Source organism: Myripristis murdjan, chromosome 2 (assembly GCF_902150065.1).
Source record: "Myripristis murdjan chromosome 2, fMyrMur1.1, whole genome shotgun sequence".
In the NCBI taxonomy this organism is placed as follows: Eukaryota; Metazoa; Chordata; class Actinopteri; order Holocentriformes; family Holocentridae; genus Myripristis; species Myripristis murdjan.
In genome coordinates, this window is record NC_043981.1 from 4,495,031 (window position 1) to 4,521,660 (window position 26,630).

Consider the following 26,630-nt stretch of genomic DNA (forward strand, 5'->3'; position numbering starts at 1 on the left):
GCTCCTTTTCCTACCCAAACTGAACAGCATAATCACAACCATTACAAGCAGCCATTAAGCTGTGGCTGCCTGTCCTCTGAGATACAACACACCACGCTGATTTTCTTTTGAAATGTCATCCACATGGAGATGGTAGCTGTAACTGAGTGTTATGCTGTTTGCCTGCTTTTAGGTATTTCACACTCTGACTCACTTTGCAATGTGAAATGAAATAAAATAAAAGGCAGCTGCAAACCACATGATAAGTTGCTTAAATAAGAGTAATGACTGTCTCGCAGTTAAGATAAAGACAAAAAACAAAAAAAACATCACAGTAATGAGCATGTAGTACCAGAGTGGTTTGGAAAGAGAAGAGTAGCCTATTTTAAAGGGATAATTCACCCAAGTTGAGAAATTTAATGTAATTCCACTTGCCCCGTAGCTGGTATAGGACAGTAGTGGTGCTATCTTCCTGTCATTGTTACTGAGTGCTGGATACTGGCTAGATGCTCCGAATGCTAACTGTTAGCCTCCTGCCATTGAGCTGGGCTTCCCCCCAGCTAACACTTTGAAAAATAGCCACTTTAATCCACTAAAAATAGGTTTAACATCACTTTTTACTGACAGAATCCACACAGATGACAGATTTGCTTACTGTTTATAAATGTTTTGTTATCAACATCCAGAAAAATCCAATAATTTCTGCATTTCCAGTATCTAATCCTGTATCTGATCTAGGATGATAGAATTCTATTGCAAATTGTGATGCAAAGAAAAAAAATAAAAATAAAATTACAAACACAAAAAGTTGATTGTGGTGAATTTCCATTATTGGGACAATCGTAAACCAAGATAATTGTGAATATCCTCACATTAAAGCCTGCCAGGCTGCCAGGCTTGCTAATATACAGTCCTACATTGATTTCCTGATTTACATATGCATTTACATGTTACATGATTTACATATTCTGCATTCTCAAAATAGCACATTTTCGAAACGGGTGAACTATCCCTTTAAAACCTATCATGCCTGTGCAACCAGACAGACCACACAAACCTAATTCAGTTGCATTGGTTTGCATTATCATGTGATAGAACTAAACAAAACAACACAAATCAGTAAGACTAAGACAAGACTGGGATTTGTGTGATATGCCCTGTATGGTTTGGCTTTTAGAAAAAGACAACACATGGACTTTGTTTTATAAAAGGCATTTCAAGCTTATGTAAGCAGTTTTGAATCTTCTTGTAAATGCACTTTCCCCTTTGTTTCCCCCCCAGGTCTCTCAGTCCCTGCCGTGCCCATTGAGTTTCCTTCCTTCACCTGCCTCCTGTCAGCCAATCAGCAGCTTGTCTTCTTGCCACCCGGCCAGCTGCCCCTTGTTTCTCATTAGTCTGCTCAGTGTATGTACCTTCCTCTGCCAGATGGAGCATTCTTGTGGTTTGCCTGGTGCATCCCCAGATTCCTGTGAGTTCAGCTACTTCTCTTTAGCCTGGAAATTTTGTACCTTTGCTTGTTAGACTGACCTACTGTGCGTGACCCACTGCCTGTTTTATACTGCAAACTTCCTGACGAACTGTATTTTTATTAGCATGATTTCAAACAATAACATTACATAAAACAAAAGGTAATTTAAAAGAAAAGAGAATGTATGAGGAAGACCAAAAAAACTCCAGAATGGCTTATGTGGTGCCCTAAAGAGATCAAAATATACACAGTTTAAAACAAAAAGAAAAAAAAAAAAAAAAACACCAGAAAAGAAAAATCTGACATCTGTGATCCCATGTTCCTCAAGTGTATCCTTTTAAAATCAGAATTCTGATTCTTTCATAACATATACGCAGTGAAGGTTGGCCTATCGTGATGTACATATGAAGAACTTTTTATTATGATTATTACTATTAGTACAACATTTTCAATTTGGGTCAAATGTTTAGTGTTCCATTGTATCTGCACTCCCAAGCAGTCTGTGATGATTCCTGTGTGAACTGGATTTTTCCACAAGTTGTTTTTAATTGTGGGAGACTGATTGTGGTGGATTAGAGCAGTTCAATTTTTGAGATTTAATGGGTAATTTCATATCTCCCTGTAGCTTGGATAACGCTGGGTCACTCTGAGTTGTGTGAGCCCCCACTTCCCGTATATCTGCATTCATAAGCAGGCTGCAGATATTCTTCCTAAGTTAGATTTGCATTGTGTTACAGTTGGTATAACTGAGGCAAAAATGTAAAGATTTATTTTGATGATATTAGTTTTACATGTTGGAAACCTCAAGTTTTTTTTTTCAATACATGAAATAGATTTTTAGACTACAACATTTAGATTCATTTTAGACCCTAATACCTATGTGAGACTTGGCCTTACCTTGATGGTTCCCTCAGCATTAGTCAGTGATGTCTGCAGTCTGTTGGTCTTGTCTCGGTTCTCTCTGGCTTCCTCCTGGGCTTTCTGCAGCTCAGACCTCAGTTTGGACAGTGAGCGCTGCAGGGCAGCTTCCTGAGCCTGGAACTCCTTACGAAGCTCAACCTTAGCATGGAAATAAAAAAAAAAATTCAATATTTGATAGAGGAGTTTGATGGAGGTTTTACTGTAATGTCTGTCTGTGATGCTCAGTGGTTGGACCTCAGTCCGTTTCCAGGCCAGCAGGTTCTCGGCGGTGAGTTGATGTGTTCGCCTCATGGCCTCGAGCTCTCTCTCATAATACTCCTGCGCTTTGGCCAGCTTGGCTTCGTACTCCTCCACCAGACGGACCTTATCCTTCGTCAGCTCCTCCACCCTCTCCATCAGTGCCTCCACCTGTGGAGATAAAGACAGATAGATGGATAGCCAGGCTTGCTTAATCTCCTGTATTTTGAATGGAATCCTGTTGTCCAGAAGTCACTAAAATTCAAATAAAACAGATTTAGCACACAAAGGATCATTCAAATGGTCAGTTCAGATCAAAAATGATTAAAAACAATATATAGTAGAAAGTACTCAGCAGAGCACACACTTCAAGACATGCCAGTTCCACATGTCTAGTATTCACCAATGGTTAATCACATCCACTGTAACACCCCTTTGGCCAGTCGATGTAAAAAGTGAAACATTTCTTTGTCACTGCATGACTAACCTTTCCTCTTATGAGAAGCCACGCCCACTGCCACGCCCCATTTTGGCCAAACAATATGAAAAGTTAATCAGTTCTTTGGCGCATGACCAACCTTTCCACAACTTTTTATACAAATCTGGTGCTATCATGCTTACGAATAAACAAACTACCACACAAATGGAATGGGGCGAAAACATAACCCCTGTCCACTTCCACTGATGAAGGTAATAATATCCAACCAAAAACAATAATGTACACCACCACACTTTGTCTTATTGTTAAATATGAAGAAATAGTTGGACAAATGTGTTTTTTTGAAGGTCAATGCTGAAGTTTTTGGATTGAAACTGCCAAAAACCAACATGTTGCCAATGCTCAATATCTTTAAATAATGGGAGATGAATGGCAGAGAGAAGCAGCAACAGTGGGAACAAGAGAAGTGGATGATATGCAATAAATGGACTACACTCAATTCTTCCACGGGTGTGACTAAATTGACATACTGAACGTGCATACCCTGCTCTATCCACCTCCAATTGGCTAGGAATCGTTGCTTTCGGTTAGGTTGGGGCTTGGGTCGGGTGAGGGTTAGGGTTACCCAATCAGAGGCAGAGCAGGGTAAGGTTTCTTCACAACATGCATGCCCAGTATGTCAACTTATTCTCTCTCTTTAACAGACACTAGTTGCATGGTGTACACATTAGCCATCCGAGACACCAAAACATGTCAAAATTTGTCCATTTTCATACTAAAGATTTCAGAGAATTCCAAGAATCAGTGTTCCACCCAGAAACTCTGACTTCTCCACATAGACTCAATCCAAAAAGATCAGTAATGGACTCAAAGCTCGCTCTCTCTGAGCCCACCTCTTGTCTATGGAGCTCGGCCAGTTTCTCCTGGTCTTCGGTGGAGCTGGCGCTCTGGTTCTGCTGGTTGCTGAGGAGCTCCTCCACCTCGAGGCGGTGGCTGGCCCTCAGCTCCTCCAGTGCTCGCCGCTTCTCTGCCTCAAACTGGGCTTGGGCCTGGCCGAACGCCCGCAGCTTCTCCTCAAAATCCCGACGCATCTCCTCTACCTGTTGAACATATTCTATTATAATCTCATACAAGTGCTAGTACCAACTCCATATCAATCTGTGCCCGGCTAAAATTCTCCTCTGCATCTCTGCACCTGTTGACAAGGTAACATTATACTGTTATCGTTTATTCGTGTTTTTTAGTTTCATCTCAGTGCTTAGTCAAATGCTCACAGGCTCACAAGTCCTGTACAAATTGGAAAATTAAATACCAAAGCAACTGTTATATCAAGAGGTCAGCGAATAAATTTCAGAGAAAAGCTGAAGATAAGTATAATCTAATCCAAGTTCAAGTTTATCAGAGCCCCAAATCACTGTTTACAGTCTCAAAAGACTTTACAGGCCCAACAAATGAAACATAAGGCAAATCTCCCCAAAACCCCACAGATGAAATATGGGAAAACTGAGGAGGACCAAAGAGAGAGGGGATCCCTTCCTGGCAATTCAAGTGTGCAATAGATGGCAACCAGGTGGGGACATTAGACAATAACACCCCTCCCCCAAGAAGAGAAGAAGAAGAAAAGAAAAACATAATGTATAGGATCAACCATCTATCAATCATTAGCTACCTGTCCAGTCAAACTCATACAGACATACATACATACAAACCTCATACAGCACAACACCACACAGTTCCAATGAAAGGATAAGGATATTGCTATGCATTTTCATTTGCATATTGCATTTTTGTAAGGAAAATCTACACTGATGTCCTGTTGTTTCTGTTTTCTAATTCAGTGCATGGTAGCTTTTTGCTGTTGTCATCACCTGAACCACACGTGTACTCCTTCAAAGGATGCTGATCAGTCTGACCAGTTTTTGGTTTCCAGTCAAATGCTTCATTTGGACCACGGCCAAATGGTTCCATGAGTCAAACTTGAATCAAAATGAGTTCACAAGATCAGCTGGCTGAGACAGTTTAGCCCACTGCCCTGAAAAATGAATCACTTCTTCATTGGCCTGAGCCCAACATCCTCACTGGGCTCCATGGTGTTACATGTAGGCATATGGAAGCTACAGCCTGGTTTGTGCTTAGCCCCACCCCCTTGTGCCAAAGCTGCTGTAAGAGGACATGCCCATTTGGACAATTAGTACCACAGGCTGGTCAGTGCCACTTTGATCCATGACCACTCTCCCTTCTAGATTTGTCTGGAAACAAGAGCCCTGTTTGCGGAAAGCCTCGGCCACTGCCTCCTTGAGGCTGACTGTCCCGAAAACGTGATCATTTCTTCCCTGTCACATGACCAACCTTTGGACAGACAAAATGACAGGGGTGATCACATAACACCCTGTCTTAAATCGTGCCTCAATGGTGGAGGCAACTGTTGCCTCATAATGCCAACAGCATCACTCCAGCTTGGAGAGAAGGAACAGGCCAAACTAAAAAAGCTCTGAAATTAAAAGCAAAACTTTTATTTTTGTTTATTGCTTGACTGGAAAATGTATGAAAGCAATATCATCGTGAATGTTGTCCTATTCCATTTTTGCATATTACTCCAATGACTGTTGTGTGTTACATTTTCACCAGTGTAAAATTGGACCTGGAAGTCACACTGTATCGCCACCTCACCAGTAGAAAACAGCATATCCTATTCTATTACTACTCCATTTTGATTAGACATTTATATTATGTGTGTGTGTGTGTGTGTGTGTGTGGTCTTACCTCTCTGCTCATGGAAACCACTCTCTGTGTGTGCTGGGCCTCAGTGCAGAGCTGGGAGTCCTCCATTCTCTGTCTGTACATCTCAAACTCTGCCAGCGCCTGAACGTCACACAGCATTACGTTACAACACAATTACAACAGCTGCACTGCATTACACATCATTACAGCTGCAATTTCATGGAATTCCATTACAGTGTATAACGCTAAATTACTCTCATCTCATTTGAGTTTATTCAGTTCAACTCAGCCCTGTCTAATGCAGAGCAATTACATTACCTTTATATTACATTCCGCTCAGCATTATATTATATTATATTATTACATTATACAAAACACACATATTAAGAACCTGCACAGGGACACTAGCAACTGATCAGTAAAGTAACTGGATAATGCAATAACAAGTCAAAATGTGGGAAGATTTTTCTATAAATTACCTACAATCATTACATTATCTTAGCCACAGGGCCCCGGTGGTCCTCTACAGAGACAGCCTAACAGGTTTTTTGTCCATCTGTCCACTTAACTAGACTAAATTAAACCAAGCTAAACCACATTAAACACAAGCCGAGCCAGCTAAATGCAGCTCTGGAGCACGGCGGGCAGTTGAGTGACCTGTCTCTTCATGTGCTCGTGCAGCTCGACAGATTCCTCAAGACTGGCCAGCCGTCGCCTCAGGTCCGCCTCGTCTGCCATCTTGCTTTTGTACTGCATGATCTTGTCTCTGGTTTCTGTCACAATGTGTTGCACCTAAGCAGTAGGAGGGAAAAAAATACACCATCTAGAACGAAGCTGTAAAAATCATTTCACACTAGTAAATTGATTTTGGGGGTCAAACAGGCCAATAAGCCAGGAACTGAAACAGATAAATATAATATGTGGACAAGCAGAGGGACATTTTGACAACTCAGACAAAGAAACTATTTTTTCCAAAGTCAACTTATATTTTGGTCATATAAAAGAAGATTTGACAAATTCTGAGATTACATGCCCAGGCATTTTTTTTAAAGCCACAATGCATGCAGTGTTCTCAAATTTATATGGGTGACCACTGATTTAATTCTGTGACATTATATAAAATAATTTAATTTATTCAAATTCATAACAGTATGTAGGTCATTTCCATGTGAGAATACAGCAGAGCATACACACACAACAAATGAAGTTCAAACGAGAACAAAAGAGAAAAATGCAGACAAATGCAAACAAATCATGCCAGCACAGCAGCGCTGCCCTCAGGACATGTTTCTTGGCGAGGGAGAGAAGTCAATTATGCTGCTGAAATCAACATTTAGACCATGGGACACTAACACTGCCCACTGAAAACAGCACTGCAGACAAAAATCTGAAACAGGGCGTAAACCTACACTTCAGGATTTTAGACCCTATTCACAACAGTCCTGAAACTACTGTGTGGTTTGTGGAGACATTTTGAGATGTGATTATATAAACCAATACCAACTCACATGGGCCAGCCAAGGTGCTCTATTCAGCCCTTTTTTCCCTCCTCCTCCTCCTCAATCATTGTTGCCTGAGGCCATGTCCACACTAATCCAGAGAAATCTGAAAATGGCGTTTTCAGCTCGAATTGCTTTTTTGTCCACTCTTAGTGTTTTCACAGTTTTTGAAAAAGTTGGCCATTCAGACCAAAATGCTGAAAATGCACAGGAAATCTAAGATGGGCCCAGCCGGGATCACATGACAATCACACGTAGGCCATAAAAAAAAAAAAAAAAAAAATCTAATTTATCCACTTCAGCTTTCAAAAAGCTCTGTTTTTGGTGGATGAAAACACCATTAAAACATGGATGGAAGGGCAAAATGGAGAAATAATAATTTGTTTTTGAATTTCTCCAGATTAGTGTGAACTTGGCTTAAATCTGTGCCAGGCTGAAGTGCCTCCCAATGGCAAAATCCATGAAGTGAGTGAGCTCAACAGTCAAGGCAAGTGGTGTTACTAAGCTAAAAAGGCCCTCCAATAAGAGTCTATTTTTTCCATGATGCACAGCAAAAAGACAAATGACCAAGCACAAAGAAGTACACTATATATTGCACTGACTATATAAACTCTATAGGTTGTCAGTATTCTTTTAATAAAGGTTTTCATTCTGAGTCAACTCTATTTTTAGCTAACAAATTGTCTTCACTTTGAAAAAGATGTGACCAGATGCATGTGTACTTGTCATTATTTACCCTGCCACAGACGCTGTGTTAACCGTGCATTTCTGTGGAAAAGCAATGGCTCTTGTCTTTATTTTCTTGGTGTTATTTTCCTATTTGAATTGCAAAGTAGATCCGTCAGGAAGCATCTGCAGGAAGCTTCCACACAGGAGCCTTACACCAGGTTCTCTCATAACTAATTGGAATTATACACCAAAAAAAAAAAAAAAAAAAAAAAAAAAAAAAGGGTACCGAGAGTGGTTGTTTTTTATAGTGTTATTTTGGGAACTGTTTTGCCATGGAAGTGAATGGGGAGATCCAAATCCATTATTGTGGATTAGCAGCCCGGGGGAGCACAGAGCAACTAATGCGGATATCTCCCCACCATGAGGAGTCATATCACACCAGGGAACTATAACTAAGTTCAATTTTGTTTTAACACAGAGCAGTGCTACTTAAAATAATAGCATTTAGATGATGGAGAATGAAAACTCCATATTCACTCCAAAAATGGCATTTCAATCATGGGATATTAAAGTTCTCGACTGAAATCAATGCTATTCCTCTTAACATAATTTTGGATCACTAAAACTTCTCCATCTCTTCACTGAAACCATCAGCTAGAAATTTCTCTTGGCTACAAAGACAGAAAACATCACTTTGACATCTTTTGAAATCAGTGCACAAAGTGTGTGGTGGTTCGAGTGTTCGTACCTCATCCTCGTGGGCTTCTTTCAGAGACTCAATTTCTTCCTCGTGTTCGTCATTCTTGGTATTGAGAGCGTAAATTACCTGGAGAGGGGGAAGAGATCAGGGATGGGGATGAGGGAGAAGAGGAGGAAGAGATTTCTTATTAGCCATGCCCGCTAACAGTAATGGATTTTTGCTGGAATTGTGCGATCAATATTTTTTTTAAATGAGGGACATCACAAAGCTTTCAGTCCATAGAAATACCAGAACAGAGCAGAGCAGAAATAGGTTTTCTCCTTCAATTAACGAGATCATTACTCACACAGAAACAGATTATATGTAAAGCATCCCTGTCATTATTGCATGCTGCCGTACTAAAATACAGCATAATTTGTAATTTGTACGTTTTTTTTTTTTTCTCTCTCAAACGTTATACCTTCTTATGAATTTCTTTGGGATCCTTTCTGGTATGGTGCACAAAAGAAAACGGAGTAAATTGAATCCCACATAACTTATTGCCTCATGTCCTTTCATTGTGTCTGATTTATTGCTGTCCTATCTTTTCATATTGTCTGTCTTTTTCCCGAATTGTCTTGCTGTCTCTGTCTTTTTTTAGCCGACCATTTTTAAAATTGTTTTCGGTCTATATTAAATGTCCTCTCTCTGAACTGCCTGTCTCTCATTCCTCTGAACTCTGTCTGTCTGTTTGCCTTTGTCCTGAACAGTCTGTCGTGCCGTTGCCTCTGTCTGGCTGGCGTGTTGCTTGTCTTTTTGATCTATCTGTTTTGATGAGCGCCCTGTCTGTCTTTTCGTCCTTGCGTTCGTTCTTCAGGGCTTCTGTCTGGCTTCCCCTGGGAAACTTATGACCGACACCTCAGTTTGTTTCCTTTACAAGGCTGTCTGCACTTAGACTACTGCCATACTGAGTAAATCAGAGCACGTTAACACTTTAACTCTTCCACCTCCACGGCAGGAAAATATATATATATTTTTTATCCACCAGGCCAGGGACTGATGGAGCCACAAGCCACTTTACCTATTTTAAAAGGATTTATGTGAAGTATGTAATTTAAAATAACATAGAAAACATGAAACCATAAGAAGAAGAAGTCTTTCTATGCAGAGCGAGGCCTTTCAGCTTGTTTCTCTGGAGTCAGACCAGAGGTTTTTCTGAGGATTAAAAGCTAATTTCACATGTAAGAGCGGAGTGATCCGATCTCAGCTTTTATTCCTTCCCTCTCCATTTAATTGACCCTTTTCACAGCAGCCATTTGGACATGAAACAGCTGGTAAACACAGCGTCCTGGTGTTTTCATGCTGGCTCAAAGGAAAGACTCGGCTTCACTTAAACGGAATGTTTCCTTAATGAATGTCATTAGCAGCACCTGTGTTTACCCTGCTATTTCATGTCAAAATGGCTGCCGTGAAAAAACCTCTACTGACTCCTCAACTACACCAGCTATTTTCCACGAGCATCAACAAACAGTGGTAAGTTGCAGGGACTGTTTGCGGGTTATGTGCTGTTCCTGGATGGAAATCCACCATTTTAACAAAGATTGAGGTGAGAATTGGCAAAAATGCCTCAATCTGATGTGCTAGAGCTAAATCATTTGCTAATGTATTGTTGAGGGACTACTAAGACCCGTAACTATTTCAGTTCCAAGGTAAATATTTTCCTCTTTGCTGGGCGATGCTCCCACCCAGCCCTCCTGGAATGGAATCTCTAAAACTCCATTTTAATACAGTTATTGACTTTAAGGGACTCTCAAATATTGGTGGATGATGAGCACTGAACTCAAGACCAATACTAAATTAGAAAATAACCAATTCAAACTAGGCTTACCATGACTTTAAAAGCCAAGTGAGTTTTTTTTAATCACGGAAAAGAAACTCCAGATAATGACATTGTGGCAGGGAGAGTAAAAAAGCACTGTGCTTGCCACTTGGACAGTTGGAGACAATATATTCCAAACAAAAGCCAGAATTAAAGCTAAATCCATCCTCATGCCAACAAAATAAACTAGTGCACTCAGACTATATCCTCTCGGTAGTGAGCCGCCCATATCTTTCATTAAGGCGACTACGACAAATGAGATTTCCAAGAGTGGAGAATATGTTCACCGCAACAGTGCAAAAGAGACAAGCATAGTTTAACCATCCACAAACAGGAAAAAGGACACCAATAAAATGGGTCATTTCATGCAGTATGAAGGGAGTTGTGCAGATGTTGAAATGTGCATGCATGACATCATATGAGGAAAGCCTGTCTATAGAGCTGAAGGGAAGAATAGTGGAGCACATTTTATGAAGTTAAAGCAGCAAATGTCCTCACAGAATGGAGATTACACTATCAAAGAGAGAGGGAGACTTACGCCCCTTTTCCACCAAAAAGAACCGGGTGCTAGTTTGGTGCTGGTGCTAGAGCCGGTGCTTAACTGGTTCCAACAAAGAACCGGTTTGCTTTTCCACTGGCCAAGAGCCAAGTCAGAGCCACGTCATGATGTCAGCGTAAAACGTGATCACGTGGGTGTGCAAGACACTTGCTCAGAATCACAATAACAAACATGGATGACAAATGGACGAGCCATTGCAGCGATGCAAATACTGCTCATGTCTTTACAAGCCTACATTGCGATCCAGAGGCGAAAAACGTAATTATTGCTGGCTACCCGTCGTATTCGTGGTCGGAACGAACGATGACTACGTTTAGCTATACGTTTATAGTGTTCGCTGTTCCCGTTTGGGTCTGTAAGCCCGCCCACCAATGACGTGGTGGGTCGCATCATTGGTTCTTTCTCTGGCCCGAAGTTGGTGCTTGCCTGGAACCAATTTGGAACCAGTTTGGCCCGTGCTTGGGCGGTGGAAAAACAAAGAACTGGTGCTAAGTCAGGCACTGGCTCCGAACCAGCCCTGGAACCTCTTTGGTGGAAAAGGGGTATTAGTTCTTAAAAAATAAATAAATGAAAATACAGGTATTTTGGATGTCTGAATGGTACATATTACATATTCAGGGTCATATTGTGGAATGTGACGAAGTGAAGATTGATCTAAATGGGAAATTAAGACATGGTTTGTGAAAAAATGTATTATGTATAGTACAGAAAATGTAATGTGGGTTATACAGATGCTACTATGTTGTGTATTGGTTATAATGCATTAAGTAATGCATTTACTCTGTGATGAAACAAGGACAGACTTTATTAGGCTATATTATATAAGTTCTGACCAGTGAATCTCTCACAGAGCTTGATTCTTATTAAATCACATGACTTTGAACTACAGGTGGGGACTATTTCAGAAAGTGCTGAGTGTTGCAGAATGTGTGCAATTTTTATCTATAGAATGGAAAGGAAAATCAAATTAACGTGTATGAGCTTAAAATGAATATGGAATTGATTTTGTCCATATTAGCGGTGGTTTTCCTTGTGATGATCTTACTCATAAATTGATATTTGTGATTTGTAAATGTGTTGTGCTTCACTGTGATGTGTTTTAACCAACTTGTGAGGCCGAAGGCAAATCTGCGGACAATAAAGAGATGATCTAACTTTACTCGCCTTTTGATGTGCCAGTGCAACGCTGATGTTACCGAGCAGCACAGAGGCTTTCAGATGACAGAGGAGGATTTCACAGTTAAGGTAGTTTGTCTGCTTGTGATTCCCAGCAGCAAGCCAGCCACGGAAACATCCCTTCAATTATACATTATTATTTTAATGAAGTTAGTGCCTGCTGCTTTTATCTTGCTCCTCTCCCTTTGCTCTCATCCTTTGGTCTTCGTTCTCTCCTTTCTTCACTCGCGTCATCATAATCTCCCAGGAATAAGGTTACCTCGCTCCTGTTTATATCTGTCTCTTTGTATGTCGCTGTACCTGGGTTTCTATTCATATGTGTTGCAAATTCTGACATAATGAGCTAGCTGAATGCAAACAGCAACATTTGATAAGACTTCTTCATGTTGTAAAAAAAAAAAAAAGTTTTCATGCTCCAGTGATGGATCTAAGGGGTGGCAAGGGGCAGCAGCTGCCACCCCAGTTTGAGGAAATCTAGTTTTACATAAACAAATGGATATATAGATGGATAGGTAGATGGAAATGAGGGGGTGGATTTTAGTTGTCACCACTACAAGGCTCAACTTTCTCATTTCTGAAAAAGTGGGAACAGCAGTAAGTCAGTGCATGACGTGCCAGTGTCTGGTCCTTCCCCCTTAGCTGGGGTCCGACAACTATGCCACCTTGCCCAATGCTCCTCAATTTGCCAAAACCTATTTTAATTTTTCTGATGTTTACAAAGCTGCAGCGTAGCTCTTCTTCTTCTTCTTCTTTTTTGCAACAATTCAAACATTTGCAGGAAATTGCTTAACAGTTGGATGGAAACATAGCTTGTCAATGTCTCTATCTCATGTCTGTGACCCCACGTGCTGGGACCTAAAATGTGTCATGAACTTGTTTTCTTGTGGGTCACCACAGGTCTAGTATTGCAGACCTTGACCCCTTGGTGAAAGTCTGAATTAACCAGTGGGTGGTGGATTAAAAGCTGCTTGACGTATTGGACTGATGCTGCATTGAAAAGTGGCTCTTAACTCTTCAGTAGTGCAACTTCCAAGGGTGGGTTCATCATTATAAATGCAAGGAAGCAGCTGAGCTGTCTTCAAACCCACGGAACTTAATTTAAATTCTGGTGATCCTAAGGTTTCTAAAGATCAAGACATGTCCTGCTAAATTCCAGGGAAATGTGTATAAAATGATGCACAAGGCATGTAGGTCTTTTCTATTTCATGTGAGGCAGCAGCCATAAAACAACGGCATCTTGGCTTTGAACATTTCACTCAATGGAAGTGTGATGGAGCTTCAGTGAAAATGTGACACTGTCATGCTAGATATAGAAAAATCTTTTCCATAACTTTGAAGTTATTTAAGGGGGAATTTAAGGGAGCTCAAGCAATTAAATATTCACAAAATGCTTCAAGTCATGTACTATTGCCAGTAGGCCAAGCCAGAACAGCACTTAGTGTACCTGAATCTTTTTGTTCCTACTCCCCTGGCCAAGCACTATATTGACACAGGTGCAAATAATTTTCTGGCGACTTTGTTTTCTTTTCTCTTGGTCTTTTTTTTTTGGAGTATAGTATTTTAACAAACACATCAGCAGCCAGAGCACAATGTATTCAGACAAAAAAGCTGAGCAAGACAGATTAGGATGCAGATTCAAACCCACAACATGACAAGTATGTGGTATTTGCCTTCATTTGCTAGCTGTAACAGCTGTGTTTAGTTTTTTTTTTTTTTTTTTTTTAGCATCACCAAGCATTGCATCTATTTCCATTTGTGTGGTGTATATCTGCCATATGTGTGTGTATCCATGTGCAACTGGAGCTCTGTGTGCTTAGAAGCATTTTGCATGGATGTGCAAGAGAGAGAGAGAGAGAGAGAGAGAGAGAGAGAGAATGTCTGTGTGTGTGTGTGTGTGTGTGTGTGTGTGTGTGTGTGTGTAGCAGTGCATCTGATCTCATTAAGTGAGCGTAGATTGATCAGCAGTGAAACTGACTGTTATGTAATCAGATTAACCAGCATGATTAAGACTATGCCATGAAGGGAGGCTAAGACACCAGAGCAGGGGGACAGAGAGGAGAGAGCTGAAGGAGTAAAAGGAGTCACTCTCTCTCACCCTCTCTCTCTCTCTCTTTCTCTCTCTCTCTGTCCACATTAAAGATATCTGTGTTTAAGCTGATATATGAGGCTGATATTGTCCTTTTATTAAAACTAGGATAGAGAGATGAGAACAGTCACAAAACGTCATGGCTGCACTGCGCAGCTCCCGGTGGGGATGTGTGGGAATGAATGTGAAGCAGAGCGAGGCAGAAAAAGAGCACATTAAGCATATCATCCCTGGATAAAACAGGTTAAAAGGAAAAGGGGGAGAGAGTGAAAGCCCACATCTCCTTCCTCTCCACTCAGCTGGGAGTTTCACTGAGAGGTTTTCAGTCCTAAGGCTCCAACCACAACAACCCGAGGCCGATACAACAGCCTGCAGCTGCTACAATACGTGAAGCCTGCTACGTTAATTTAAGGGTCATGTGTGAACGGCAGCTGGTGTCAAAACACCGGCAAATTAGCTATGCCAATTTTACAGCTCAAGTAGTAGCAACACTACCGTTTAAAGACCATATCAGTGATTCTGAATGTTTGGCCCATTTACTACAGTTCATCCACATTTTATGTTGCAAAAAACAATGTGGCAAATCCTGCTTGATTTTCAAATATCAATTGTTGGTTGAAACACACACATTTTAATGTTCTGCTTCTATGGCTAACAAAGCCCTCACCCTTCATAAACAATGGAATTAATAATTGGCTGTGTAAAGCAAATGTCTCCCTCGGGACTATTTTCCAGCGGAGGGCCCGATTCACTCCATTCTATTTCAAAACACAACAGTGCTGCTGCTTTTAGGAAAACTAATGTGAGCAACTTTATTACTGTGATGGAATACTGGTTTGAAGAAAGTTTGAAGTCTCTGAAAGTTCATTTTTATATCATAGTGGAATCAATGGAAAAAAGGAGATAAAAGGAGAACAAATATCTGAGTGCTAATATAAAACTGGTAGTTTTGGGAAAAGATTAGCAGAAACGTTATGCCTAAACATTTTGTAGATATTACGCTAAACATGCAGAATCACTGGCATGATCCTTCAACTTTCTGTGAGGACAGTATGTGTGAACTTGCCCTTGCATTACAGGATGTAAAACCTGGCATGACCCCACAGTGCACTGGCTGTGTTTTTAAAAACAGATATGTCGAATGGGCTTTGAGCCTCTGTAAAGACAAAGCTCTCAGTGGACATCATTGCACTGTTTACCAGATGGTATTTTGGGGTTGACATTTCAAATTCTGCCTGCCCTGCAGAATGTATTTCTCCAGCATAAGAATGAAGGCAAAAAACAATATTCAAGCACACGTCAGTTCTTAATTGAGGCAAGTCTCCGGTTCAGATTCAGATGAACAACTGGAGAGACCAATGAGAGGACGATGAGTGGGTCTTATTCCCTCCCTCTCCCTCTAATGTCCCACAGTAAAGAAAACCTGGGGACAAGGTTAGTAAAGACCACACATTTGAAGGAAAACAACCCACTACACATGAAGTGTTCTGATGAAGGACTGGCAAAAATGCCAGCAGACATCCCGTGCAAAGATTAAACATCATTTCTAGGGAATTCTGTGAAAAGACGACAGTGGAATTTGTATTTGTAACAATGTCAGCATCGTGGTTAAGTGGCAGAAAGGTGAGTCTTGTCTGAACAACAGAAACTGCAGTAAATTCTAGGTGCCAGTAAGGAATACTTTCGGTGAAAAACATTGGCATCTGTGTTCCTTGTCCAGAAAGTGGACCAATCGACCCAAACTGGGTTCAATCAAAGTCTACCTAGGATAGAAGACAGGAACCCAAAGTATTTTTCAAGAAAAGATTGGGATTATGGGATGCGGTAAATTCGAAACAGGTCACTGAAATACCAGTAACAAATGCTATTTTATAATCAAAGCCTTTCAAAGACAGAGACCAGCGAACTGAAAAATAAACTTGCAATGGAATGTGATTATTTTTGTATTCCTAGAACACCCAAAAGATTACACCAGGATGTTTTCCCTGGAGTTATAACCCTCTCAAGGTGGAAAAACATCAGAAAAGGCACACAGATCAGTGTGGGATACTATAACTCTTCACTATAACCTAATAATCATTATAACATTCATGGATACTTGCTGGGAATCTGTCCAAGATGTCTAATTGGAATCAGTTCAGGTAAAGCTCTCCCTATGGACAACCAGTATGGTATTGATAATTTCTATGATGAATACTTAGTCAATCTAACTGCCAGTATATATGATGTTTTAACAGAAGGCCAAAGTCTAATATCAGCCTTATTTATGGGCAATCCATTTGGCCTAAGCCAGATATCAAGATGTAAAACAATGAACTGCTTCATGGAGAACGAATTAGGAAAGATGACAATGTTGACAATAACGCATCCGATGGGGCATCTGGGGCTGAGAGGACATTTTCTTGTTCAGCACAGACGGTACTAAATGAAGATTCAAACCAATATCTTTTGGGCAAACAGTCTCAAATTCAATGTCAGTTCTTTTGGAACACGCATGAAGTCAGAAAGCATGATTCTGTTGCTCGGCTCCCATCATTTTCACAGGATTACCATCATATTCACTAATTAAAGGATTAATCTAAGTCTTTTATCCTCAGAAGTAGTTTTAACAAGATCCCTTGACGTTTGAGCTTTTAGTCCACTATTTTCCTTCACCAGAAACTTGTCATGAGGTGCTGGCAAAATATCTGTACTTACTTTGCTGAAGCGCATAACACTTGTCGACTTTGTCATCTTAATCGCAGTGCAGCAACACATTGGATATGCTCTTTATAAGGTTGTGATCCTGTTCTGCTGCTGCACAAAAACCGAACATATGCCTTCCTCCCCGAGCATCACTAGGCAACATCACAAACTCTCTGGCACAAACACGGCAGACAAGGTAAGAACAGAGAGCGGGTCTCTTTGATAGCGAATTACAAATAGTGTTTTGTTCTGCTCAGAAAACAGAGCAGGAGGAAAACTAGGGGTTGGTGCTGCAAACGTCTTTTGATCCGGTCAGCTCTAGAAACATTGGAACAGGTTCCACAGCCTTACTCCTGACTGAATGATTACCTGACTGATTATACTACCCGAGTCCAAATGTTGCACTGGGCATTCTGGGGCATTCCACATGGCTGAAGTTTGAAAAACAGGAGGTCCAAGCTCATTCACTTCACAATTTATAGAAATTTACGGCTCATGTGTACCACGTGATTCATCAGTTTAAATATTCTGTGGTTGGTTATTTCTCACGGCCGCTGTCAAGCTGCGACCTCATCACAATGGTTTTAAAATGATGCACTTCACTTATGAAAGTCTTGTTGTTGTGTCTGTACAGGTCCGCGGGCTGTCTCCATTTTGTGTTTTGTCTTTTGTGTTGGTTCTGTGTGTCTCCCTGCAGGCACTGTACTTCCAGCCCTGTTTGCTTCAGCCCAATCACGTCTCTCACCTCTCATGCTCTCCCCTGTATGTCTTCCTGAACCGATCCTTCTCCAGTAATCTTCCTGCCTTACCTGCCGCCTCTTCTCCTGCTCCGCCCGTCTGCACCACTAATCATCCAATCACCAAATTCTCCTGCACACCTTGTCTTCACTCTAGCTAATTACCCCGGCAGTACTGATACCTGCCTTCCACCAGTGTTTCTTGCCACTACCAGTGCTTTCCCCTGCATCTCATGCCAGCCTTTTTCTTTCACATCTGTAAATCTGTTGCAGTGTTTCATTCTTGCCTGTTTGGTGATTCCTGGTTTTTGCAATCTGTGGCCTCTGACCTGGTCTGTGTTTTGGATTCGGATTGCGGCTTTATAAAGACTGGTTTGTTTTCTGCTGCTCTCTACATTTGGGTCCTCCAGTCTACAAACCCCTGTGATAACAAGTGCAGAAAAAGACTTTCCTCCAGTCCAAGTCACAGCAGGTCAGTGTCTCTCCTTGCTAGTGGCATGTCTTGGCAACCTTGAGATGTCAACAGGCTGGCACCACCCATGCTTTAATATTTTTTATTCACTGACATTCGAACGGACATGGCTCCTAAAGCTGTGTAATAAGTGGAATAATCCACTCCACAGAGAGTGCGTTCCACAGAGTGTGTTCAAAAACGTTCCATGATCGGAGTACAGGATCCAATTTACCTTCTTCGACCCATGTCAAACAATTACCTTGTAACACAACACTATATTTACATGCACACAGGAAACCAGATCGTAGTGAGAAATCAGTTAAAGACAGGAAATTTGACAATGCGTTTACATGCAATGAATACTCAAAAACCCCAGTTTACTTACAGTCAGTTGTCAGATCACCCCTTTCACCCTCAATATACTTTGGATTATTAGTGCTGCTGACCTTGGAGCCCTGAGACGCCCTGCCAGCCTCTTGTGCTGGTGACCCTCCTGGCTTTGCCCCTGCACTTCGGAAAGGACTGGATCAGACAGCTCAGTGAGCAGCAGCAATAGTTTTCTACCTGTCTGTAGTCATTTTAAGCATTTTTTTCCTCCTTAAACACAAAGAAATGAAGTCCCGCTGTGAGAAGTTATTGGTTTCACTTTCATGATCAATCCAATAGGAATAGACCCTTTTTGCAGCAGCTATTGTGACATGAAATAGAAGGTAAACACAGATGTCACTGATGAAATTGATTACAGTTCTGTTCCAATCAGGTCTAACAAAGGCAGGGTCCTGGTGTTGTTGATGCTGGCTTACTGGAAAGACGGAACAGAACGTTATTTAATGTCGTTAGACATTAAAACCTGTGTCTACCTGCTATTTCATGTCAAAATGTAAAAAAAGGTCTGTTGCATTTATTATATCATCCTGCTGTAGGCCATTAACCATGCATTTACTCTGTTAACAACACAATCACAAAAATCACAAGATGTCTGTTCCTTCCTAGTGGAGCTAAGCAACCAGGGAAATTCAACCAGTGTGCGGCTGGTCAACAAGGTTGTCAGCCAAGAAAAGTTGGACAAGGCATTGGATTTCAACACTTGCAACACAAAGTGATTTTGTTCCATGAATAGTTCAACCTGGCAAGTGCAAAACGGCTGACAAGTTGATAACAGCCATTAAATGCTTTGATTCAAGACTGCAGGAATAAAGTCTGCTTGGAGAATCGCTGCATCCATTGATTGGGTCAGTGGTCTGCTTTGAAGTAAAGCATTTTTCAGTGAATCACGTTAACTAATCAGAATGATGCAATGTAATGAAAAACCAGAAACTGAAAAATGTATGAATTTCCTGATCAAAACATTGCAGACCACTACAGAACATGAGAGTAACTGCCTCTGGGCCTGCCCACAATACGTCAAAATTGAGCAAAACATCAACCCAGCTGCTTGCAGCATGAACACAGTGTATCTGAGACCAAAACAGAAAGAGATGTGGGGCAAAACGACCTGTTAGCATTAACTTCTGCATGGAAACAATGCACTTAACTGCACAAATGCATGAAGAGAGGGCAGGCTGGTACTCATTCTTACACATTTCCCAGAAATCTATAGATATCAAGGACAATGAATGCACCTTGGTAAGACCCTCTTTTTCATTCGCACAGTTGGTAAAGATACAGGGCTTTGTCATGTGTTAGCTGTAAATAAGGTGTGTATTACTAAGATGGATACATTCCCTGTCACACACTTGCTCAACCTACAGATTTGTAATGGATGTATTTTGTGCAGAGTTTTATGTAATATGAGTCAAACACAGAGATAAAACTGCTCAGGCATGGTTCCTGCATATAGTGTTACCATTTGGGTTTGACACATGTTTTTGAAGGCTTTTTTCCTGAGATAGCTAATATTCAGTATTTCAATATAACCATATTCATGGTCAAAACTCTAAGTATTCATGCTTTCCACAGAGCTTTATTCTTGTCAGGGTGAAAAAGCCTGAAACAGCATTGAGATCTTGGCAGGACACTAAAACTCTACACTGAAACCCAGGAAAAATTAAATTCTTTTTAATTAAATGTCAGGCTGCTCTGTCAACAAACTTACATATCAGTTTAATCCTGGTAATTGCAGTTTGTAAAACTGTTCATCGCAACAACTTTACAGAGAACTCCCAAAAGACAGGGTAAAACATGGGTTTAATTCACACCTATGTATCCATACATATCGACAACTATGTTATTACTGCAATCATTCAGCAATAATAGATTATCTCATTTGGAATGAATGCACTTCCATAGAGGAGTAACATATTGACCGTATTAATAAGGGTAAGTAGATAGTCTCTGCTGCAAACACAAACCCACTCCCCCTGCGTAGCGCTGTGCAGACATATTTACACAAACCAAACACAGAGGCATAAATCAGTCATAATACTTTAAATGTTGTAAAAGGCACGGACAAAACAAATAGATACAAAACACATTGAAGTGATCTTAGCTTCAAAGCAGCTGCGTGATCACTACAACACCAGGAAAGCAGCAGCACAGACTGTAATTCCTGAAAAAAATATGAGGAATCCCATTACGGCGTATTATGCAGACTAATGAATGGCAAAGCTTTTCATACACCAAGGGTTTCTACAACTTCCTCGGCTAGGTATCTAAATATGACTAATGAAGTCTCTCACTTTGGGACCCAGGTTAATTAGAAAACATTAAAACATACTAGCGCTCTTGCCATGCAGAGAAAAAAAAAAAAAAGAACAGAAAAAGCCAATGTCACATTTTAGTTTGTGTGTTCAACATTGCTGCCCAAAACAATAACAACAATGACAAAATAATGTATTTAAAGTGCTAAATGCATTGCCTTGTTGATTCCCCTGTCCTTTGTGTAGCTGAGCCTTCCACCAATACAAATAACCTAAGAACCAGTAAGAAAGCTGGAGCCACTGTTCTCCGTATGCAGAGTATTCCCATTGTTCATATATATGCAATATTAATATTTGCGCAGGCTATCCTCCTCTACGCTTTATCTGTATCTGTGTAAATTCAGTGTGTGGACAGTGTCACTATGCATATTATGTAAAATCTGCAGTGCTTGACTCACATCTTTCACCATGTCTAGCATCAGTGTGTAAAAAGCAATATTTCCATTTTGTTTGCCATTTTGCTTGCCTTTTTGTTAGCCTTTTCAATAAGGCAAATCTATGTCACATGAAATATAGCTGCAAATTAAACTTTATTATATTGGGGGGCACATTATCCAAGCACCCCATACTATGGGTGCTTTCAGGTAGACTATAAAGAAGCAGCACTGCCAAATGCCTGAATGTCTCCAAGGTTACATAACTTCCTTCAGCCCTTGGGCAGCAGTTGCAGTGTTCTGATGGCAGAAAACACACATGGGATAAACACTGGTGTGATGAATTCACAGCCTTCCCAAGTCTACCAAGCATTTTATCTGGGCATTTACAGAGCACCTTTTCTGGGTGTTAGAATGTGTGGGTCACCAATCAGTGGTATACAAATACAGCAAATTGTGTAGTTTCTCCCAAAATACCAATACCTTCTACATCAGCATCATCCTCATCTATTCTACCATCACATTTGGCATCATCATCCCAAATAAAAGTACTTACATTATCCTCATCATAACCTGTTCCAAAATAGCACTACTAGGTGTGTTCGCGCTACTCTGAAATAAAACTTACTACATCCTACATCAGTGTCATCCCCATCTGCTTGAAAATACCTTTACCCTCTACATCATTACAACCTTCACAGCAATTACTGCTAAATTCTTTATCATTGGCATTGCTACATAATCTAAAATGAGACTAAATCCTGATCTGCTCCATTCTATATCAGCATCGGCCCTATTTGTTGTAAAATTAAACTATATCCTACATTGCTATCATCCAAACCTGCTCAACAATACCACTACATTCTACATCAGCATCATCCCAACTAACAGCTAGAACAAGGCTGCATGCTACATCATCATGTCAATCTGTTCAAAAATGAAGCAACATCCTGCATCTGCCTCATCCTATCATGTGACGTCACATCCTATATCAGCAGTGCCACTGGTCACTCTAAAATGAGACATTCTCATCCAGCGCTTCTCTAAAATGCCATCACATCCTACAGCAGCATCATGCTTACCTGCTGCAAAATAAAACTACGTCCTACATCACTATTGTTACAACTTCCTCTAAAATACAACAATCTGCATCTGCATCCCAAGCTGGTCTACAATAAAACTGCATGCTATACAAGGATCAACGCAGCCTGCTCTAAAGTAAAACTTCATCCTACATCAATGTCAGCCTCACCTGCTTGAAAATCCCATTTCCTTCTACATCATTACTACCTTTAAAGCGATTACTGTTGCATGCTTTATCAGCAGCATTGCTACAAGATCTTCATCAGCATAATCACAGCCTGATTTAAAAGTTGCATGCTACATCTGTTCATAAATGAAGCATCATCCTGCATCTGCCTCATCCTACCATGTAACATCACGTCCTGTCTTGCTTTACAATGCCACCCCATCCTACAGCAGCACCATCCCTACCTGCTGTAACGTAAAACTACATCCTACATCACCATCATTCCAATTTGCTCTGAAACAGAACATCCTCCAATGACATCCTCCCAGCCTGATCTACAATAAACTACTTACTATATCAGCATCAGCTCAGCCTGCTCTGAAATGAAACTTCATCCTGCATCAGTACCATCTCACCCTATAATAGTAGCCTACATTCAAAATTATCATGCCAGTTTGATTTAAAAAGCCATCTTACTAACATCAGCATTATTCCAACCTACTCTGGAATACCATCACATCCCACATCAGCATCATCCTGACCTGCACTAAAATACAACTACAATCCTACATGGGCATCATCACAACCTGCTCTAAAATATCATCACAGCTACTTCACAATAAAACATTTTACATCAGCATCACCCCAATATCCTCTGAAATACTTGCTTCATCGGCAGCATGTGCTCACATACACTTCATCCACATTCTGACATTCTCTATAGGCTATTACAACCACGTCCCACATCAGCATCAACCAATCTGCCAACCTGCTCTAAATTGCCATTACATCCTGCATCAGCATCCACATCAACATGAACGGACCTTGGTCAGCTGCGCAATCTTCTTGCTCATCTTGAGATGCAGGTCTTGAGTGTATTCCAGCGTTAAGCCCCCTTCATAAAACATAGTGGATGTTGAAGAGGGGGTATATTTGGTGTTGCTGCTCGAGGTGGTGTACGGAGGCTGCCAGCCTGCTCCTGACGCCATTTTCACCCAGACTAATAAAAATCGACGCTTTAAATCCAAATGAAATAAAGAAAAGAGCGTTACTCGTTAAATCCTGTCATGGTTGTGTTGGTGTTTTTTTTTCTGGTGATTTTCGGCTCCAGTGATGAGGGAGACGGTGAGCAGAAAGCGCGAGGCGCGTTACCGTCCCATCGTACGCATCCGCATCGGGCACGAGCATTTCGAACGATTAGAGCGCCGGTGACGTGCACAACATGCTCATTTGGGGCGCGCCGCGCTGCAAATAAGAACCCGTTTACATTTCATTCCAGCTGATTAAGACATTGGCTATGAGAGGCTTCTGCTGGTTCATTAGTGACAAATGACAGCGGGTATGTTGAGGAGGAGGCCAGGCCTGTTTGATCCATTCAGTAACGCTGGACAAACAGCAGCCAAACAGCAGCTGTGTGGCGCTAGCTTCACGTTCTATTAGAAACATGGGAAATAAAACTAAAGCGCGCATTAACCCTCTATTGTTGATAAAAATATTTATAGTATGAAATTCACAGTATACATAATTTTTAGTTGTATCAAACTTCTGCAATTCAGATGAAAATGTTTTTATTTTCATTTTTATTTATTTACTTTAATGAAATATTTTCTGAAAATAAAATTGATTTGTGTGTAAAGATGCTTTGCAAGGTTAGATTTTGAACACTCTTTAAATTCACCAACACATCACTGGGGATTGGCCAGACAATGAGAAATATCATTAACGTGCATGATTCCGTTTTCACTCTTTACTGACAACTTGTTGTTGTCACATATGCAGCCACTCATAAATTAAACAAAGCAGCTGATGCATGTTTTCTCCGCTTTAATGTGCTACAGCAGAGAGTAGCTCTGTGCTGATACATTTCTAAAATAAAACAACCATAAAAGTGTGTTTTCATCACTGTGATTATTTCCCACCACATGAGACTTGAATGCAGCAACAATTTGCTGGGGAGTCGCGGTTTACGAGGAGACTTTGAAGGCAGCATGAGGATTACACATAGATTTCATGATGTAGAGTAGATAGACAGCCTCTGCTGCTCAACACAGCAGTAAATAGACAGCAGTTTATCTGTTCATACATGTGGACCCTAAATCACCATCTCACCTAATATTTTCCCAAACTTACCCTTGCCTTTAAAATACAAACTAATAAAATAGATAAATGGAAGATCTACTGTCACTACTAGAAAATATGTTATTACAGGAGGAAAACACTCATTATTCTATAGGGACTAATGTATTCATTTAACATATCAACAAATTGGAAGATTTTCATTGCATTACACATTTTGTGGTCATAACTATTCCTGTTTGGAGATGATGTGCTTGACAAACCTGGCATGTTGTGCAATAATGACCTCAGTAAGTGCACTAAGAGAGAAACGCTGTTGGAGCAATAGCAATGCAGTGACAGCTTCAAACAAGTTGCTTTGAGCCATCAAGTCATTCCTACATATTTTTTTCCCATGCCACTTGAATGCAGCATACTCCATGAACAACTCTAGTGCATGTGTTTCTACTAGAGCTGTGGATGACGTCAGCTCTATTCAGCGAAGTTGCAGAGGAGTACAGCACAGTTACAAGTAACAGGTGCACAGTTATGTAAAAATTATGAAACTACAATGAATAGTGCTATACAGAGCTATAAATGAACTTGCAGTGGAGTTGTGAGGAAACAAGGGAAACTGTTTGAACGGCTGACAGTATTACAACTAAAAGAACCTACATGCACTGGTTTAGACTTTTTAGTTCATGATGTCCTTCATGGAGAAGAGATCCTAACTTTTGTAAAAGTTCTTTATCTGCTGATGTTTAGGGGAAGCTGACTGATTTGTAGACATTTGTGTACATAATGTCCAAGACACTATGAGGTTTATTATTAATTTATTCATTTCTTTGTTTGTTTATATGTTTATTTGATAGGAGAGCATATTTATGAACATCAGTATAGCATACAAGATTTAAACATGGCAAAGTGAGCAAGAATCCTAATTTCCAACCTAAGTTCCTATGTAGGTAACAAAAAAACACAAGCAACATACCCTCAGTGGCCTCTTTATCAAGTCCACTAGTACAGTCTAATACAGTCCAATCCACGTGTTCTGACATAAAGTTAACTTTTATGATGCCTATAATGCTCAGGTTTTCTTTTTGTCACAGTAATAGAGGTGTTCATTCACTTCTATGTTTGGCATTGAGCTCATAGTTAGTGCTGCTGTTGGACTGGACTGCTTATTGAGAGGTGTTTCTAATATTCTGTTCCATCTCATGTATATAAATAGGGAGGACAAAAAATGAGAAACAGCTCTCAACATAATGTAGTCCAGTACAAGATCTCTGCAAACTACAACTTCAGTAATACACATAGAATTAAATTGACACTTTCTGTACAATGTCAAGAAAAACTGAACGATATAAACTTTGTTAAAAGGTAAAATTTATGGCAGAGCTGTTGCATTGAACTGCATTAGACTGTACAGGTGGACCTGAGAAAGTGACCACTGAGTGTAAGTAACAACATGAAAATACAAAGATACAAATAGAAAAAGACTCAAAACATTATACATATGTCCAGTTAGAAGTGATCATAGTTCTGGTTTGCCTTGAGCTATTGTTTGACTTGAGTCTTTAAACTTGGATATGAGGGACATTCCCTTATTGAAGTGTAAGACTATTCCAATATTTACTTCCCTGTACTGGCAGCACATCGCGCAGCCCCCTCTAGTGGTGGCCCTCATGCTATTGCCACTGATAGATTAATCCCTTCTCTCAATAAAAAAAAGACAGGCACACATTTTGAACATGAGAAGCAATCCTCTCCCACCTCTTCTTCATCATCATCAATCATCAAATGAGAACAGGTGAGGTATTTACCATTATAATGCTAAAATGCTGATAACTGTTGAAGTTGTCATGTTATGCTATAATTTAAAGAAAGGTGTTTCAGTGAGTCTGTCTTGTGACTGCTTCGACCTCACGTTTCAGCCAGTGTCAATAATTATACTTGCCACGATTCATTTTGAAAAATGATTTTAACATTAAAACCAGCTTAACCTTAATCCATATTTCCCCACAGGTATTCCTCAGTCACACCGTATGAAGAGATGTTAAGCCTC

At 40.5% G+C, this 26,630-nt stretch overlaps 1 protein-coding gene across 1 annotated transcript in view; it reads right to left on the minus strand.

Moving 5' to 3' along the window:
* The window catches only part of fam184aa (family with sequence similarity 184 member Aa), a 71,673-nt gene extending 48,004 nt beyond the window's left edge, over positions 1-23,669 (minus strand). The window contains exons 1-7 of the mRNA XM_030071507.1: positions 23,335-23,669; positions 8,682-8,759; positions 6,423-6,557; positions 5,808-5,906; positions 3,938-4,144; positions 2,603-2,776; positions 2,345-2,506 (exon numbers count right to left, since the gene is read on the minus strand). Of these exons, the coding sequence (XP_029927367.1) occupies positions 2,345-2,506; positions 2,603-2,776; positions 3,938-4,144; positions 5,808-5,906; positions 6,423-6,557; positions 8,682-8,759; positions 23,335-23,499 (1,020 nt within the window). The 5' untranslated portion in view covers positions 23,500-23,669. The remainder of the gene's footprint in view (positions 1-2,344; positions 2,507-2,602; positions 2,777-3,937; positions 4,145-5,807; positions 5,907-6,422; positions 6,558-8,681; positions 8,760-23,334) is intronic.
* Positions 23,670-26,630: the final 2,961 nt, after the last annotated feature.